The following is a 17,907-nucleotide window of genomic DNA, read 5'->3' on the forward strand; positions in this document are numbered from 1 at the left end:
TGTTTCGCGAGGTCGCCTCTACGAGTCAAGCTCTTCGTGGCTCCCGCGGGAATCGGTGACCAACGGACTGCATGGACGCCCTTGCACGTCGAGCCTTTCCAAGGCTCCCGTGCGAGTTGGTGACCTAAAGTCAGTAGTGCTGCCCCCGCAGGTCAAGCTCCCAGTGGCTTCTTGTAGGAGTGGATGATCGGCGTCACTACGAGGCTGATGCAGTGCAGTCGTGGCTTGAACTATCGACTCATGCTGACAACAACTTTATGTATCAAACATCCCTCACAAGGGAGGCAGAAGATGTATGTTGTGGTCTCACAAGCACTCACCCAAGAAGATAATCCCACAGGATGACGTAGAAACAGCCATATGAAAAGTTACCACAGAATGACCATCCACTTAGGTGGAGAGGTCAGGATGCACATTGGCTAAATAATATTATGGGGAGTGGACTATGAGTTGCTACCAAAGCCCAAGGGCCAGAGCACCGAACAAATAGTGACCTCAGCGCTAAACATCCATATGACCCAGTCGCCTCTTCGGAATGGGTGGAATAAAAAGTAGTTCGCGTTCAGCCCCATTGGTGTGCAGACAGGTCGGGTACATACCATTCCGCCTCAACCTCATTAGTGTGTAGAAGAAGAAAGAGAAAAAGAAGAAAAAGAAGCGGAAGAAGGAAGACTAATTCAGCACAAGAAAGAGAAACAAAGGAAAGACTAGTTCGCTTTCAGCATCATAATGGACGCAAACTTGGCCGATCTCTTCATGGTCGACCTCCAGCTCAGTTTTAGGCTCCGCATCAAACTCGCTGGCTACTCTTTTGAGAACCAGCTCAAGAAACACTGCGTTGAAGTCTACGTAGGTGGAGCGACTTGATAAAACAACCACATAGAACCCCTTTTTGAGGATGGCATGATGGGCTTTACTCTTGAGGTACTTAGTTGGACTATAGAACCCCTTGATGGTTGCATCCCTAATAAGGTAGATGCCCTCGGGGTACCTACTCCACCTCTCCTCGGGCGGATGAATTCGCTCTCGTGCCCCGATAATCAATACGGCGAGGTCTTGCGTAAGGCTGCAAACACTTGGACTCTTCCGACCTGAAAAGAAAATTGGACCGGCGCTTATGACTATGAGCTTATCGAATCAGTCATTCCGGGCCAAAAGGAGAGATCTACTCCCTTCGCCGAGCTACTTTTAGGTCGGGAATGGGGGGGCAATTGGTGAGGGCGGATTTGGCCCTCTAGTGACATTGTGTGACACATGGCATCTTGGAGCAGTTAGATGACACATGGACACCACCTAAGCGATGACTTGGAGTCACAGATTGCAGTTTCTCTTTGCCCTGACCTGACAACCTGCCTTCACCGCCAACCTGGCAACCTCGACCACAACTCAGGTTGGCTAGAAGCACCTCATCCAAGGCCGACCTGTAGCACCTCGTCACTGGCGGAAGTGACCTCGACGCGAGGAGCGACCTCCCTCGAGGGCGCGCCGGCCTGACTGAGGTCCAGGTGGCAACCTGCGAGACGTGTTCGTCGACAAATTCGACATGCATATCTCAACACTCCCACGTTTCTCGGAAGTTGGCCCACGTACCGAACGTTCCGGAGGGTGGTCAACGTGCATGGTGGTTACCTCAGGGGATTTCGGACCGGTTAGGCGACCTCCTTGAAATCTTGGATGCAGTGCATAAAGCCCACACCAAACAATGCCTATATAAAGGCATCAACCCCAATGACACAAAGGAGAGGCGAGTAAGCACATTCTAGCTCTCATACTTTCTGATTTTTTAGCTCGCGATCTATTACGAGAGTACTAACTTAAGCATCGGAGCGACCTCGCCGGGTTAGCCACCCCGGGTCCTCTAACATTGATTCCTTGCAAGTTTCTCTGAAGAGCTATCCAGCTCGGCAATCAACCTAGCCCGACACCCAATCTACCCCCCAGCTTGGCATTCAAGTCCTCGTCTAGAAAAAATCCTCCACTTCGGTCTATGAATCATCAGCCACCTGAAAGTAATCCGAACAACAGGATACTGCCAAAAAGCACTTCATCAGAACTCTTATTCAAACTCTTCAGAGCATGATCTCCTCCATTGATGTTTGATGGTGAGTCCTCCCATGACTACTCACTCCTTAGTAGTAGATGGGGAGGCTGAGAGGGTCAGACCCGCCTCAGTCGTTGTCATTGGCGCTTGCTCAGAGCTTGGATAAAGCTGTGGTACCGACCTAGTTGGAATCGTCTAAGAAGGTTACGAATACCGAATACGTTTGGGCAAAGAATGTCGATTTACAGAGGTTAGGATCAAGTATAAACACTCAAGACTCCTCACCTCTCCTTTTCGGTTTTCTTTCCGGTGGTTGGTGGAAGTTGGCGTATTTTGTCATCGAGAGGTTATTCCGCCTCCGAATCATCATCGTGCGAGCTGCAATTGATGAGTATGAAGCATATGCAACCAAACTGATGATGCATAAAAAGCCATTATCCAATGTTGGTCCTCTAAGGTAGACCGGTAAGGTTTTATTTTTTTTGGACAAAGTGGCCGCCTTCGGATTTGAAGCTGCATGGCCACAGTTATCAGCTCAAGATAATCCCTAATTCTCGGTTTGGAGGAGTATAAATACAAATATATAGAGTGTAAAATGTTGTATTTTGTATTATTTTATATGTATTTGCATTTATACTCCTTCCAAATTGAGCATAACTGATCAAGCATCTACAACTGAAAGAAAGGAGGTTCTGAAGCAGTTTGGAGATTCAACTTACGCTATGGTTTAGGAATTTCAACTCTGGTTCAGGTTCTGTTGCTGCTCCTACAAGAATCAGGATTACGAGATCTGAGGTCGTCTGGTTTGTAGCACTTGTCTAAGGAGGGCACTCTTTACACTCAGACCTGAATCGTGGATACCCTTTGTGAGATGTAAAGACAAAGTAATAGAGCAAATTGCAATCTAATTAAGGAGTGAATAACTAAAAAAAGTTGTTTGTATGGCAAATCTTATTTCCCTTGAAACGACACGTGGTAGGAGCCTGAGGGTGTGGTAATCAAAGTGAATGTATTCCTTACATCACAGCTTGACACTTGTCCTCATCGGAGCAACTTAGGGATTAGAGCCCCTAACCACGTAAGGAATATTCTGAAATTCTTGATCTTTGCCCATACAGGAAGTAAGCCTTTTCTTTTCTATAAATACAAGGGTTCATGACATAAATGGGCTCATTTAGATAATTCAAATCATTCGAGTCATTTGATACCTTCGGAGTCATTTTATCATCAGTTTCTTCAGCTCCAACTATTCCATTAATCTAAGAGGTTGAGCATTCTAACCCTAGCATCATTTCATCTTTTATTCTCTTAGAGTTCTACACCCATCTTCTCAATCCAATCTCATCCCTGACACCTTATTCTTCCCAACATCCTACTATTTACCTCTAGATCTTGGATCATCTTTGATGGTGTCAATCTAACGCTCCCTACTTGTGGACAGCTCGAATGTTGAGCTGATAAGGTTGGCTGGTCGAATTGCAAGAAGAATAAATTAGAATGTTTAGGTTGCTTGACTCGGGGTGGGTTTTCCACTGCTCAAGTCAACGAACTATTATTTTACTGCAAGAAAGCAAGAAATGTTAGAGTGCTTAGAGAGCTAAATTGCGCACACCTATTTTGTGAAGGGGATGTCTTTATATAGGCAAGTTACCGTAAAGCTCATGAAGTGCGTCTAAAATCCCTGACCCATCTGGTTCAGAGGTGGACTTTACGTAAGTGAGTAGTGCTTATCCAGTCACACTTAAAGCAGGCAGGGTGATAACCGGTTCTTTCGATGTGGCATTGTGATCCCAGGGAAATCGGAGATGATAGCCCGCTTAAGGAGGAGGTCGCTCGATGCGTCAAGCAAATCACTAACTGAAATCAGGTCAGGTCGCCCCTTATGTCGACTTGATGTCTTGCTGGGCTACTCGCAATTCGGCCTGCCGAGATGGTGCCAAAGTCGACAAAGCAGGTGCGAGGAATTCAAAGCGCTCCCGAAATCTATTTATGTGGTGTTGAGATGTTGCACGACTGTCATGAGATACCACGTGTTATTACATCATTGGAAGGCAAAATCGCCCCTCATCAATCTCCATAGTGTCATACCTACACTCTTCTCTTTGAAAAATACTAGAGAGAGACCTTATGAGAGGAGCCAATTAGTTTCTCTTTCTTAACTTGAACTCTTATTCAAATTTAGAGTTGCCTTATAAACTACCAGGTTGGCTAGGGCTATGTAGGATTTTCTTGTCTAAAAAAAGTTGTACATTGCCTCTCAGGGCTATGGAATTGAAGCATTGCCAAATTTTTTAAAAGTAATTACCTAATGTCCTTAATAGTCCTGAACTTCTACCTAATCATGTTATAGAAGTAGGCAATGTTTCTCTTTCTGATGTGTTGTAGAGCCAACTGCTAGCTAGCCCCACTAGGTCTAACGGTCCAGTGCCCATCTCTCTTTCTCTCTTCTTCAGTTTAGAGATAAACAATGCGTAGGTGATAGCATACTATTTATTAAGGTAAAGTCCTAACCAATCAAAAGAAATGATATTTTCTTCTTTCTTTCTTTTAATTATTGCCAATTTTGTTGGGTCCTCAAGGTAAGAGATATCAAATGTGTGGTTTTTCTATTTCCTGATATCCTCATTTAATTAAATGAATATGAGTGGCATGTGACCAATCACCGTCCATCAAGAAAAAATCCAAAGTCCATGTGATTCCATAGTTTTATGACACTCATTCCATACAAACCGGTGACTGACACCAATTTGACCAATAGCACCATCTCTCTCTCCTTCTCGGCATTAGATTCCATGAACAACCACATCTTCTTTTCTCTCTCTATTTTTCTGTTTTACCCTCTTTTATCCTTCTCTGTTTTGGTCTCCTACTGTCAACATGCTCTTTAGTCCAATATAGTCTTTGAGATGCTAAAGTTGGACAAAAGTCGAGTCATTCATCCACCCAAATTATTCCTCTCTCTCTCTCTCTTACCCAAAAACCCAACCCAACCAACCCACATAAGAAAAGAAAATGCTTTTTTCCCCTTTCCAGTCAACTTTTATTTTCGCCTGTCAACCTGCAGCCCCATACTTGTAGTTGAAAACTTTGAACCAAAATAAAGACCCAACAAACATACCCGACATAAGAAAAAATGTCCATCCCTTTCCGATCACCTTCCCCATCAAAAACAGACAGAGTTGCTGTAACGAACGCTTTAGGAATTCAGACTCTCTCTCTCTCTCTCTTTTCTACGCATTACGCACACTCCAACGACAATAACTAGTAACAACAGCGAGAATGTAAATGGCAATCATATTTGTGAAACCAAGCATCATCGTTAATTTAACTCGTTCATTCTAGTGGCTGTAACTTAAAGACAAAATTACAATTAGACCTTTCTCTCTTGCTCTGTTCTTTCTAAACAAAATTCTTACATACAAAGAGATACATACATACAGATGTTTATACACCCAACTATAAATCATTAATTTTTGTTTTTTTTTTTTGAAGAAAAATAGAAGTGGAGTTTGATGATGAAGAATCAAAATGGGGAAACATCACTGCAACCAAAATCGTCAGAATTGGCGATTGAATCATCGGGCCATGAGTCCCTCAAAAGCTTAAGCAGTAACTGCGCCTTGCGCTTCGCTCTCTCCGTGCAATCACTCTGCACAAGAAGCAATAACTGCGTCACCACTCCCGCCGCTACTGCATCTCTCTGCAGCTGCTTTGACGCAGAGCAAAGCGACAACAGAGCACCCGCTGCGTACTCCGTCGCCCGATCCGATATCTTCAGGATGATCTTCACTAGAAGAGGAACCGTCAACGCGTGTTCCGCAAACGCCGCGCAGCCCTCTGGGATCCGGCAGAGCAATTCCACGGTCGCCAGGGCTCGCTCTGCGTCGCACTTCTCGAAATCGGCTAACCTGTCAATTAGCGCATCAACTGCCCCGGCCGACACCGCCTTGTGTCGGCTTTGCTTCACCAAGCACAAAGCGAACAAGGCCTTAATCCCCACCTTGAGGGCTCTAGGGTAAGCTAACGGGTTGCTTAGTATCCTGGTTATTCCTTCCATCACCCCATCGGCATTGCCAATTAGGATCCGGTGCTCAACCGACCGAGTCCCTGCGGCCACGATCTCAATGAGTGCAGCAGCATTGACGCGGACCTCGATAGAAGAGTGAGAGAGAAGGGAAGCGAGAAAGGTGACTCGGTCCGGTTGTGAAGCTACGGATTCGCACTGAGACTCGACAAGCGGTAACATGACGAGTAGCGCGAGAGATTCGTGAGTCAACTCGTCTGGTTCTCTCTCTTTATCGGCGGCAAAGACGATGGGAAGGAGCGTATCCGGGGCATTGCTTGCGGAGATGACAGAGCGGTTCTTGTCGGAATCCCGAGCCAGTCCTCTAAGGCGGCGAAGGGCGGAGAGGCGTGAGTGGGAAGTGCTAGAGTTTGAGGCGGCTTGGGCGAGCAAAGTGCGGACGAGGGCGGGATCGGCGGGTTGTTTCGGAGTGGGGATGCGCTCAATCCCGAGCGATCGGTTGGCGACACACCAGTCCTGGATGAGACGGCGGAGGGTGTGGTTGGGGATGAGGGTGAAGTCGGAGAGAGGGGCGCGGGTGACGGGACAGGTGGTGTTGCCGGTGGCGACCCATGACTCAATACTGGATCGGTCGTAGGTCTGACCGGTGCACACCGTGACAGGATCGCGCATGAGCTCCAGCGAGATTGGACATCTGAAGTGGTATGGGATCTGTACCGCTGTGTCCAATGGCTCTAAGCTTCCTGGCATTCTCTGTGTTTCCTTGTCTATATTTCTCTTTCTCATACACAGATCTATATGATCTATCTCTGTTGTTGTTTACTTTGTCTTTCTCCTCTCTTACTGGCCTTGGCCTTGGCCCTGAAGAAACATTCTAAATGACAACTTTTTACAGGACACCTCTGAAGAAGTCTGAAATCTGAATCCCCACTGCAAATTCTCTCTCCTTGCTTTCTCCTCTCTTTCCTATACGCTGGAAACGGGAGCATACCAACAACAACAGCCGTAGGACGAGCACTGCTCTTATCTGACTCCCCACACGTGTGTTACGCTAATGTTACTCGAAACCCTAGCTAACACTAGTTCAACTCTGGTCAAACCCACCAACGTTATTCTGCTAATCTGGCCCCACATCGCCCTAGAATAAAGGGCAAAACTTTGTAATTCATTCATTTACTACTGTATGCGAAACTGATCCAGTACGGAGTACTCCAGGCCAGCGTCGTTGATTACGAGTTACGAGTACCGGACCACGGGGTGGCGGTCAAAGGTCAATGAGGATCACAGGAAATGTGTGGGCCCCTTATGTCTACCGTCCACATTATTGGTTCTCAGGCCTCCCTTTTCTTTTTAATTCTAGTATATCTATTTGGGTTGCGAGTTGCGAGAGGTGAGCTGGCTGTGTGATCTGTGATGCCAATCTTTTCTCATCAGTGACTCTATTCGTGGGTGGGGCCCATGATAAGGCAGGCCCAGAGGCCCAGACCTAGGTGGCCAGGTCTACATGAACACGAGCGGGGCGGGAGAATCTGTCACATGGTTGATTTGGCTTTTTGGTTGGGGCCTTTTAGGGAAGAGCGGTGGGTGTCGTGTAGCGGCAAAGACACGCGTGCGGGCTGGAGACGACAGGTGCGCCCATCGAGCCACGCCCTTACGACCCTCCTGTCCCCAGTCAACCAGGCAGAATTGCCGGGCCAGCCTGCACCTTTGTTTCCCCGATGCACGTGCCCTAACCCACTCGCACGTGTTCCTAGCTAAGCCTTTGAATGTTTGACTGTCTTGCCTTCACTAGATAAGCGTTTATTTCCGATGAAACGAACTATATATATGAAGATAATCTGATTATGATGATGATCCAACATCCAAGCGACTGTTTGTTTAAATTTTATTAGAGGAACAATTTGGTGGTAAATATAAGTAGAAGACCGTTATACAATACCACATCCTCATCCTGGAGTGGAGTCTATCCGATTCTTCTTCCTCTGCAGCTTACATTTATCTGGTCTGGTGGGTTTCATTCCAACAAAATCCATCCTATGGGGAATCTGGGGTTTAAAAAACCTTGGAAAGGGAGAAAGAGAGGCACACAACACATTAAACATGGTTCAACTCGAACCAATGTTTCTCTCTCTTGTTGTTTGTCCGTTTTATGCGTCCCCAACATTGATTCTGCCATGTTTTTTTGAGTTCCTGACTTCGGTCCTTGCAACTAAAATCGGCTTATGTCCGAGCCGGTAGGGTCCCAGAACTAATGTCCACTCCACATTACCTACTTTATAACGGTGGTTTCTTTTAGTAGTGCGTCCTGCGTCGTTTTATCAAAGATAGGATGTGCCCAAAACAAATCAATGCACTTTCACTTGTCAAATTTTCATGAAACCAAATCAAAGGCTGAGTTTGGAAGGAGTACCAAATCAAAGGCTGAGTTTAGATGGTAAAACCTTATATTTTGTATATATATTTACATTTGTACTTTTTCCAAACTGAGCCAAACGTCGGGTGATTATGTGCGTTAATAATTATAAAGCAAAGTAGTCAGCTATAGTTGTCCTTGTGTGATTCCAATTTCCAACCTTGCTAGGAGTTGCTATATTTATATCTATACCGAATTACCGATGAGAGGGGTGTCATGTCATGTGTAGTGTAGATTGTGGTCCTCACGTTGCATTGCAAGCTATCTAGAATCCATTCTCTTTAAGTGCCATTCACGTTTGGACCCATCATCGAGGCGGTCAAAATGCACAGCTCTTAGCAAAACCTAGATGAAAGTTTCTTCGTTTGCCATTGAGTTTGGTGGACATAGAGATTGCCCCGGTAACGTGCGTGTGCGCGTGCCTTTGAGTTTCTCCTTCTCTAGGCTGGAGCTGGATGTCTGTGCCTGTACTGTGTAGTGTGTACAATTACAAATTTCACACATTGCACATACATAATACATTTGTCCCCAGATTTTGCGCGGTTCGTGTGAATTTGGATCCATTCTTCAGCAAACGTACATTCGTTGAATAAAAGTGGGCTAGGCTAGCATATTTCTAAGGTCCAGCCCTCGAATTCGGTTCGTACGTACTGTCTCTGTTTCCCAACTGTCCAAAGCCCAAACCTGGTGAGATTTGTAAGGTCAACAGGAGTCGGGTTAAAAGAATGCCAGCCCACTCTAGTCTATATACTCTATACCTTAATCGCCCATTAATTAAAATATTCAAAAAAAAAATAGAGGAGAAAGATCGAAGAAAGGACGAGAAAACTGAAAAGAAACATTCTGACAAATCCAATCCAAGGTGGAAAAGATAGAGAGAAGGTTTCTTTGGTGTTGTAGAATTGTACAATCTTCCCTGTTCCCTATTCCCTACTACTGAATTAGAATATCAATATCCTCCTCACAAGATGCGCCTCACAGTCACGTCTCACTTTGTATTTGAGAATATCTCCCCTCTGATAATAAATATAAGTATTCGAAATATTTTTGATGTACGGCCAAGACATATTGTGAGGCCCGCTGTGTGAGGAGCAGGTTCGAACTCTCTAATCCTTACTACTCCCATTTCCCCACCTTGTACTAAAATGCCAATCCATTAATCGAGATCCGTCAAGGGACAGACAACAGTCAATTATGGCAGGCTGGCTGCTTCTAATAAATAAATAAAAATAAAAAAATAAAAGATTGACCCAACACTGCATGTAGTTCGGTTTTCGAGATAAGCCTTGTTATTGACCAGGCTTTTTGGTTTTGGGTTTCGGCCCATTTCTCACCGCCAGCCGAGTGCGGGCCTTTCTTTCCTCATATGCAAGGTCGATAATGGTTTGGATATATAACACTGATTCTGATTGAACCCAGTAATACTGATCATTGATTAACCTGAAAAAATCTTCATCCTGTTAGTTAGTAAAAAAAGGATTCGGAGATTCATTGGTCTATCCAAACCAAAAGGTTGACTCGAAGAATTGAAATATAGCTTGATTTGAAAGAAAAGATGGTCGCTTTGATCCAATTCATCCATCAATAATTGCAACGATGATGACACTGTTTTATAATTTATACTTGTCAAATGATACAAAAACATTTTTTTACGGCATCAGTACTATAAATGCAATGTATAGCTGTAGATATTGCATTTGGCATCACTGTTTGGAAACATGGTGTGTAGCATTTTACGGTCTGTAATTGACTAATTGTTTTGTGGCACTGATACTAGGAAATAATGTCCCAGTATTGTACTACAAACAACAATAATGGAGTAGGTTTCTAGTCTCGTCTTTTTTCTAAACAGCCTAAAGCATCTTGCACGTGGCTAATTACATCCAATCAAGGATCTCCAAATTTCTATTCCTACCCTTTATATGTTAGAATTTGGCAAAAAGAGAAGTCCATATTAAAAACCACCAATACAAGGTGGGGTGCATAGATAATAATATGCAATGTGCGATTGAACATGTGGCTAAAATGAGTACTGAAATAACTAACCGATGAAGAACGATGGTGGAGGTTTTCTTATTGGTCTGTACGAGAGAGAGATGGAGTTGGGTTTGAGCTTGAGAGACGCCTCCAACGCCTAAAGTTCAAAATATCGATACACCCGATATGCCGGTATGGGTGTATCGGGTGAATCGATACTCCTTTTGGTGTTTATTTTTTTTTTGCCAACTAATTCAGGGGAGCCGATTTGAGTCTTCGTTACACTCTGAACTGGTCAGACCACTGATACACCCACTGTAGGGGCATATTGGTGGGTGCCAGAACGATACATATCGATCGATACGGACTGATACGTGTCAATACTTTGAACCTTGCCAATGCGCTTTTGCAGACAAGAGTCATAAGGTTAGCGCCAAAGGTCTAGGGTTTTGCATGGGCTTAGGTGTTGGGATTGTTAACAGTAGAGAGGAAGGGAAACTAGAAGCTAATGAGCGGGATTCTGCTTTAAGGGATGTAGATGAAATAGAGGAGGAGAAAAAGAATTCTACCGGTCCGCCTATTCAGCTTGATCTTCTCCCTCCTGGTCCCGTCCCTCGTAACCCCCCTTCTTCTTTGCAACTATGCTTTCCCTGGCCAACAGAGAATGGTAATACCCGATGCGACCAAGCGTCCACTGATATCTCCACTTTTGTTTTGTTAGGCGTCTTCGTGTATTATTTGTCTTGATGGGTTTTGGGCTGTCACAGGTAATTCTGAGGCAGGTTCATCGGGTCACCTAGGGGCAATGGCGAGAGGGTTCGACGTCAATCGGTTGCCCGCGGCAGAGGATATTGATGATGAGCCGTAGTTTCTTCTCCCAACAGTACTGTTTCTTTGTTTCAGATGGATTTTTCCAATTATAGAGGCGGTAGTGGAGGCAACAAGAGAGATGCAAAAGTTGAGGCGGAGAGAGTGTCCTCAAGAGCCAGTGACGAGGAGGAGAACGGCCTGACTAGGAAGAAGTTGAGACTCTCCAAAGAACGATCAGCCTTTCTCGAAGAAAGCTTCAAGGAACATAATACTCTTAACCCGGTAAGTAGAAATCCCGAGAGAGAGAGAGAGAGAGAGAGGGCTGGATCCCTATGTTATTTTCTGACGAAGGGAGGTGGAGGAGCTCGGGGTCGGTTTCCAGATGGACGTCGGATTCAGCGGAATTTCCTTCATAAGGATCCCATACAGTTGTTGTGGTCATTCTGTTATTCTCAGCTTGAGGAAACAGGGGCAAGATCATTCCGGTTGGTACAATCGTACAAGCAATTCCAGGGGATTCAAAGCAGCTGGATTATGTCAAAAAGCTCACGTTTGTTGAGTTTGGATCGCCCTTCCGGTTCGGCCTCGAAGCTGGATCGAAACCCGAGCTCCTCCTTGCGATGAGCTGTCTGTGCAAAGGCAATCCTGAAGCTTTTCTTGTCTGCAACGGTTATAAAGACGCGGAATACATCTCACTTTCTTTGATAGCGAGGAAGTTCCATCTGAACACAGATATCGTCATCGAGCAAGAAGAACTTGACTTGGTGATTGACATTAGCCGCAAATCTGGCATGCGTCCGCTGATCGGTGTACGTGCATCGTGAGGAAGAAGATAAACAGTATTCATAAAAGGGTAAAATAGGTATTTAAAAAAATCTATTGTTTTAACGTTTTCCGTCTTAGTGGGAGGTATTTGTTAAATTTTTCAACGATAGAAGAAAGGTTTTCGCTAAAGTAAAACTACAGTAAAGATTCTTATTATGATGTCAGAAACTAAGGTTTTTATATTTTACCTAAAAAAAATAAATTAGAGATAAGATATAAAAACGGTTTTGGTTGGGTAAATAATAGTGGAGATGTGGGAATTTTAGAAAATACCAAAAAAAAATATGAAAAGATGAGAGAGAAAACCTATGAATTAATTTTATAAACTTCAAAAATAGAAAACAATCAAAAAGGAGAAACACGTAATCATCCACCTACTATAAGAGTTGTATGGAACGGTTGCACAAGACTTATCTAATCAATCAATTATGACAACATGAATCAATGGAAATAACTTAGATTTTTTTTTTGTATAAAAAATACATTGAATAGCCAATGTTATCGGTGCTGTTGATGGGGCGCGTTGGTCACTTGGTCTGACTTAGGGTAGATCCGGTACCAACCTAATAAACACCAAGGGGATATTATTAAACGTATATGGTTTTGTTTTTAAAATAAAAAATAAATAATACGTTAGAAAATTCTAAGACCTCATTGGTTAAATGGTAAGTCATTTATTTAAGGGGGTGTTCATCCATGCATGTTTTATCTAATTATTGAAGGAATAATATTGTTTCATCATCATTTGTCAGCAATTTTACACGATAACAAGAAATTTATTTATACCCAAGTTTTACGAAAGTATTGCTTATCTAAATAAATAATGCTCAAGAATCCTTATTTTCTGTGGGTATATTAATGTTGAAACGCAAGCATGGGTTTCTTTCTTTTTCGTGGGACCTACGACTTGTTCAACGGGCCAACCCATAAATGAAAAACTATGCAATAACATTGTACCAAATCCTGTAAGGTCTTTACACCCTCCTTACAACCCTTCTAGATGTTCAAAGATCTTCTCATAAATGAAAATATACAAATACAAACTGCAAATATTGTAATGACCAATTTTGTGAAGACAAAATCTAACTACTATATTTAGATATAAAAAATCTTGTCCAATTATTTAATTGGAACTATATATATACTCAATGGCTGGGTTCTTGCTTAATACTTGTAGTTCTAATATTTCTAGAAGTAAAACTATAATAAATTTGGAAGGCTAGAAATGATAGAATTGTTAGTAATGTTGATTAATCATTTTATTGGGTTCTTAGAAATATTAATAGCATTTTATATTCTTTTCCTTTGGCTTGGCCTAGGAATTATATCATTACCACAACAGCTAGTGACATATTTTCATCAATGAATCTACATTATCATAAACACATAGTTTTGGAAGAGTTTTGACCAATCAAAATCAATCCATGAATTGATTACCATGTTTTTGATAGAATTAATTGATCAAAGTTTTTTGAATATCATATCTTATCAGCATAGTCGAACCCTTTCATCAGTCACAAATAATGAATGTGTCATTCTCTTTGATGGTGGCTTCGTGACAAGGCTCTATTTGGAGAGTGCAAATTAGTAATCTGGGTTCAGCTATTTTGTTTTTTGTGTATCTACACTTGATAAGTTAATTTTTATTTGGTGTAGGTGGGAGATCAATTTAGTGAAGCAGATGCAGAATTTGGTGTTATTTTGGAAGTGTCTTTTTTTTTTGTATTTATTGACAGGTAGACGCCTTTGTATTGGGGGAAGCATTAAAATAAAGCTTCCTTCGGTGGTTGGCTTGCACCTAAACCAAGACAAACATTTATAAGATTAATAAGTGTACGAAATAGCATGATGGGACAAATACGTACGTGGCAATGACATAACACCATTTTCAAATAAATGGAAGCCATACCAAATATCGCCATTATCTAATTTTTAGAATTTCACTCTTCATTGAAACAGTTGGACAGTGAAACAGGCATTCCATTTAAATTATAACCGTGTTTTACCCAAATGTAACAGAAAATCTGCCATATATTAAATGAAAATGCAAGAAAAAGTGTATGAAGAAGTGCAAGAGATACGAATTATCATCACCATCATCCAAACCTTATCCCAACTATAAGGGATCAATCAGGTGAATCCTATTTGGCTAGTTCATTGTGTTTAATGTCATATCCATTGTAAAATTATTGGCATTAAATCATTTCTTACTAATTTTACTCGTGCCTTTTTTTATTTTACGCCTTGTCCTTCTAACCCCTTCAACTTCCAACAAATTATTTCTTATAGGTGTTGTTGATAAATGATAACCTTCAATTCTATGCACATAACCAAACCATAATAGTCTATTTTCTTTTTCTTTCTAGTTTTTCACTCATTTCTACTCCACTATCATAGGAGAAAGAAATAGGCAGGAAAGAGGAAATAATATAAAATTTACATCAGTTTTTGAAATGCAAATTTTGCACTGTCAAATATCAATAAATGTAAATGAGACTAAAAGCAAATTTTACATCAGGTAAGAGTATGAATCACAACGAGAAAGAAACCGATCCAAAACTGAATTGGATGGGATTTAGATTTGCACAGCCAACAAATGAACTCAAATTTCGAAAAGCCCCACAGCGGATGCAATCCATATTTCCTGTGGTCAAACTGTAATATAAAATTTGAGAGATGAATTAAGAAATAATATAATAGCGATGGCGTTAATGATAGTAATAGTGATGAATGATGTTTAAAGTAACATTTGGATCAAATGGGATGGGGTGGATGAATAAGCCGCAATTATTTGATTAGATGTACATACTGGAAAAAAGAGAACGTGTTTATGTGGTTGATTGAATGTGTGAAACATGAGTGAGTGGGGATAATTGGATAAACGAGAGTCCAGATGAAGCAAAAGTCATCAATTAAAAACTAGTTTTCAAATCCATGCAGCAACAGTAAGCAATGATGAAGAAAGTTTGGTTTCTATTTTGTCCTTCTTCTGAGGCTAACTTTTTCAATGGTTCAACAATTGAACGAAAATGACACTTTGAATTTGTTGACGTAAACAATTACCGGCAGTGGTTTTTTTATTTTTTACCGGATCGGATCGGGAAAATTAGGAACTGGTCATCCAATCGGTTCCATTTTACCTTAAAATCGTCTTTTGGCCAAAAACCGTTAATTTGGTCGGAAAATTACTGACTTGAGCGGTCGAATTGTCAAAACTATTGATCCGAACAATAGCTTTTGGTCATTTTTTGTTTTCTTAATTTTTTTTGTCAGAGTAAACCATTCATTCAAACCGGTCGATCGAATTGTTCGGCTTGAGAACCAGAACCCAGAACAGTTTCCTATCCAGTCTGGTTTTAAAAAGCTTGTTTACTAGAGATGTGGAGACCTTTATGCACTGTTTTCAAAACCGGACCGGACCGGACGGTCGGTCAGATTGAAAAAACCGATCACCTTACCGATTCCGTTTTCCTCCAAAACCGTTTTTTCCCTCAAAACCGTTGATTTTAGTCAGAAAATCACTGAACCAGCTGGTTAACCGTTCGAACTGTTCAAACGGTTTTGACCGTTTTTCAAATTTTTAATTTTTTTTTGTCAAAACGGACCAACCGTTCAGGTTGAATGGTCGGACCGTTCAAACCGGTAACAGACCCCTGACCGGTTTGACCACTGGTTCGTTTTTAAAAACCACGCCTTTATGTGAACTGTTTTTCTTATTGCAAGTTTAATTCAAAATAAATCAAAACCATTTAATTTGAAATTCAATAAATAGATTATTTCTCAAAACAAAAACACAAAAGCATATCTTTATTTGTATACTTGTTTTCTCTTTTTCAATTGTTTGATAAATTGAAATTTGATTTTGTTTTGATAAATTGAAATTTGATTTTGTTTTGAAAAAAATATAATTTATTTGTGGAATAAACCCATGTGATGAAAATGGGTGTTTCTGTTTCAGTTTTCAGAAATCAAAATTGGCAGAATCCGCTGCCCTTCGAGCGTTTAGGTATATGTATGTCCTCATCAGAAAGTTAGATCGGTACTGATGTTAATGGAGTAAAGTTGTTTCTTTTATTTTCAAAACGATGCTACTTAAATCACAAAAGATGAAACAAAGACGTGATCATATTTAGAGGTGTAAATCGAGCTGTGCCACTCGTGCCTTGGCACGATTTTGAGCCGGCCCGATGGTCCACGGGCCATGCCATAGTCCCCCAGCACAATCGTATGGGCCGATGGGCTATGCCGGGCTTGGGGTTTCAGGTCAGTAGACTAGTAGGTCGATCGGCATGGCCTGCACTATTAAAACATATGCTAAATTTGAAAATTATTGTGCATGTTGAACATCCATTTTTATTAGTTGAAGATGCTAAATTTGAAATTTTTTTACGTAAATCTATAGATCCACAATTTAAAAAAGTGTATAGAAATACTATTAGAACATATGCTTTAAAAACTTTTTATTCATATAAACAAAATTTAATTTCTATGCTATCAAATCTTAATTCTAAAATTATTGCAATTACTTCTGATATTTGGGCATTTAGATTTAACATAAATTATATTTATGGTACCGATCATTTTATTGATGAAAAAATGGCTTTTACATAAAAGAATTTTAAGTTTTATCATGCTTGAATGGCTACATACCGGCTAAGTTATTGCTGCAAATATTTTAAATACTTAAATATTTATGGAATTGAAAAATACTTTTTTCTATTAATTTTGATAATGCTAGTAATAATGATTTAGCAATAAATATTTTAAAATCTCAATTAAAACCATTTTTAGGTAGTAAATTATTTCATATTAGATATGCATGTCATATTTTAAATTTATGTATTCAAAATTCTTTAAATATTATTTATCATCATATTTCTAAAATTAGAAAATGCATAGTATATATTAAAAGTTCTAGAGCAATAAAACAAGAATTTAAATATTTATGTCAAAATTATGGTTTAAAATATAAACATTTTGTATTAGATGTTCAAGATAGATAGAATTCTACATATTCTATGTTAAAAAGTTGTATTGCTTACAAACAAATTCTTAGTGATTTTTATAATGCAAAAATGCCACACAATCCTATGCTTGAGGAAGATTGGGAAATGGCATTTTGTATGAAAGAATTTTTTTTACAAATTTTTTATGATGCAACTAATGAATTTTCATGTGTTTATTACTCAACTAGTTGTCTTTTAGTTAATCAATTATTTATAATTAGTGAATGTTTTGCAAAATCTAGGAAAATCCACAATTTCAAAGCATTATTGAAATAATGGAAAATAAATTTAAAAAATATTGGGAGAAAACTTCTCCCTTTTATTGCTTAGCTATAATATTAGATCTTAGAATTAGGAAAGATGGTTTAGAAATTTTACTTGAATCATATTGTGAAAATATCAATATTGAAATTAGAAATAAAATAAAAGAAGTTAATAATTTATTATTTGAAATGTATAGTTTATATGATTCTCAAGTGAGTGGGCATAAGAAATCTTGTACAAATGCAAGTTCCATTTCTAAAACACATAGTTCCAGTAGTGGATTAGACAAAATTCAGTCTCTACTACATAAGAGGCGGACTTCATCAGCAAGTTCATTTACTAAATTTAATTTTTATTTACAAGAAAGTCTAGAAATGTGCATTTGCCTTAAAGATTGGTTGGATGCTAAGGATAGATTACAAGACAAAATAGGGCATGACATTACACCTTATGTTTCACCTGAATTAGATGATGACAATCAAGGAGATGATTAGATGAAGATGCAAGTGGAGGTAGAACTTAAAGAAAAATGATGAAGTCAATATTT

At 40.4% G+C, this 17,907-nt stretch overlaps 1 protein-coding gene across 1 annotated transcript; it reads right to left on the bottom strand.

Moving 5' to 3' along the window:
- Positions 1 to 5,338: 5,338 nt before the first annotated feature.
- LOC104606615 (U-box domain-containing protein 26-like) lies at positions 5,339 to 7,074 on the bottom strand. Its single transcript, XM_010271915.2, has one exon. It carries the CDS (start codon positions 6,849 to 6,851, stop codon positions 5,565 to 5,567), a length of 1,287 nt encoding a protein of 428 aa, XP_010270217.1. The 5' UTR covers positions 6,852 to 7,074; the 3' UTR covers positions 5,339 to 5,564.
- Positions 7,075 to 17,907: the final 10,833 nt, after the last annotated feature.

The sequence above is a fragment of the Nelumbo nucifera genome, chromosome 5 (assembly GCF_055504915.1).
Source record: "Nelumbo nucifera cultivar China Antique chromosome 5, China Antique-T2T, whole genome shotgun sequence".
Lineage (NCBI taxonomy): Eukaryota > Viridiplantae > Streptophyta > Magnoliopsida > Proteales > Nelumbonaceae > Nelumbo > Nelumbo nucifera.

Excerpts from the sequence above, each read along its gene's own strand:
- LOC104606615 (XM_010271915.2), bottom strand. The coding sequence starts at position 6,851 with ATGAGAAAGAGAAATATAGACAAGGAAACACAGAGAATGCCAGGAAGC.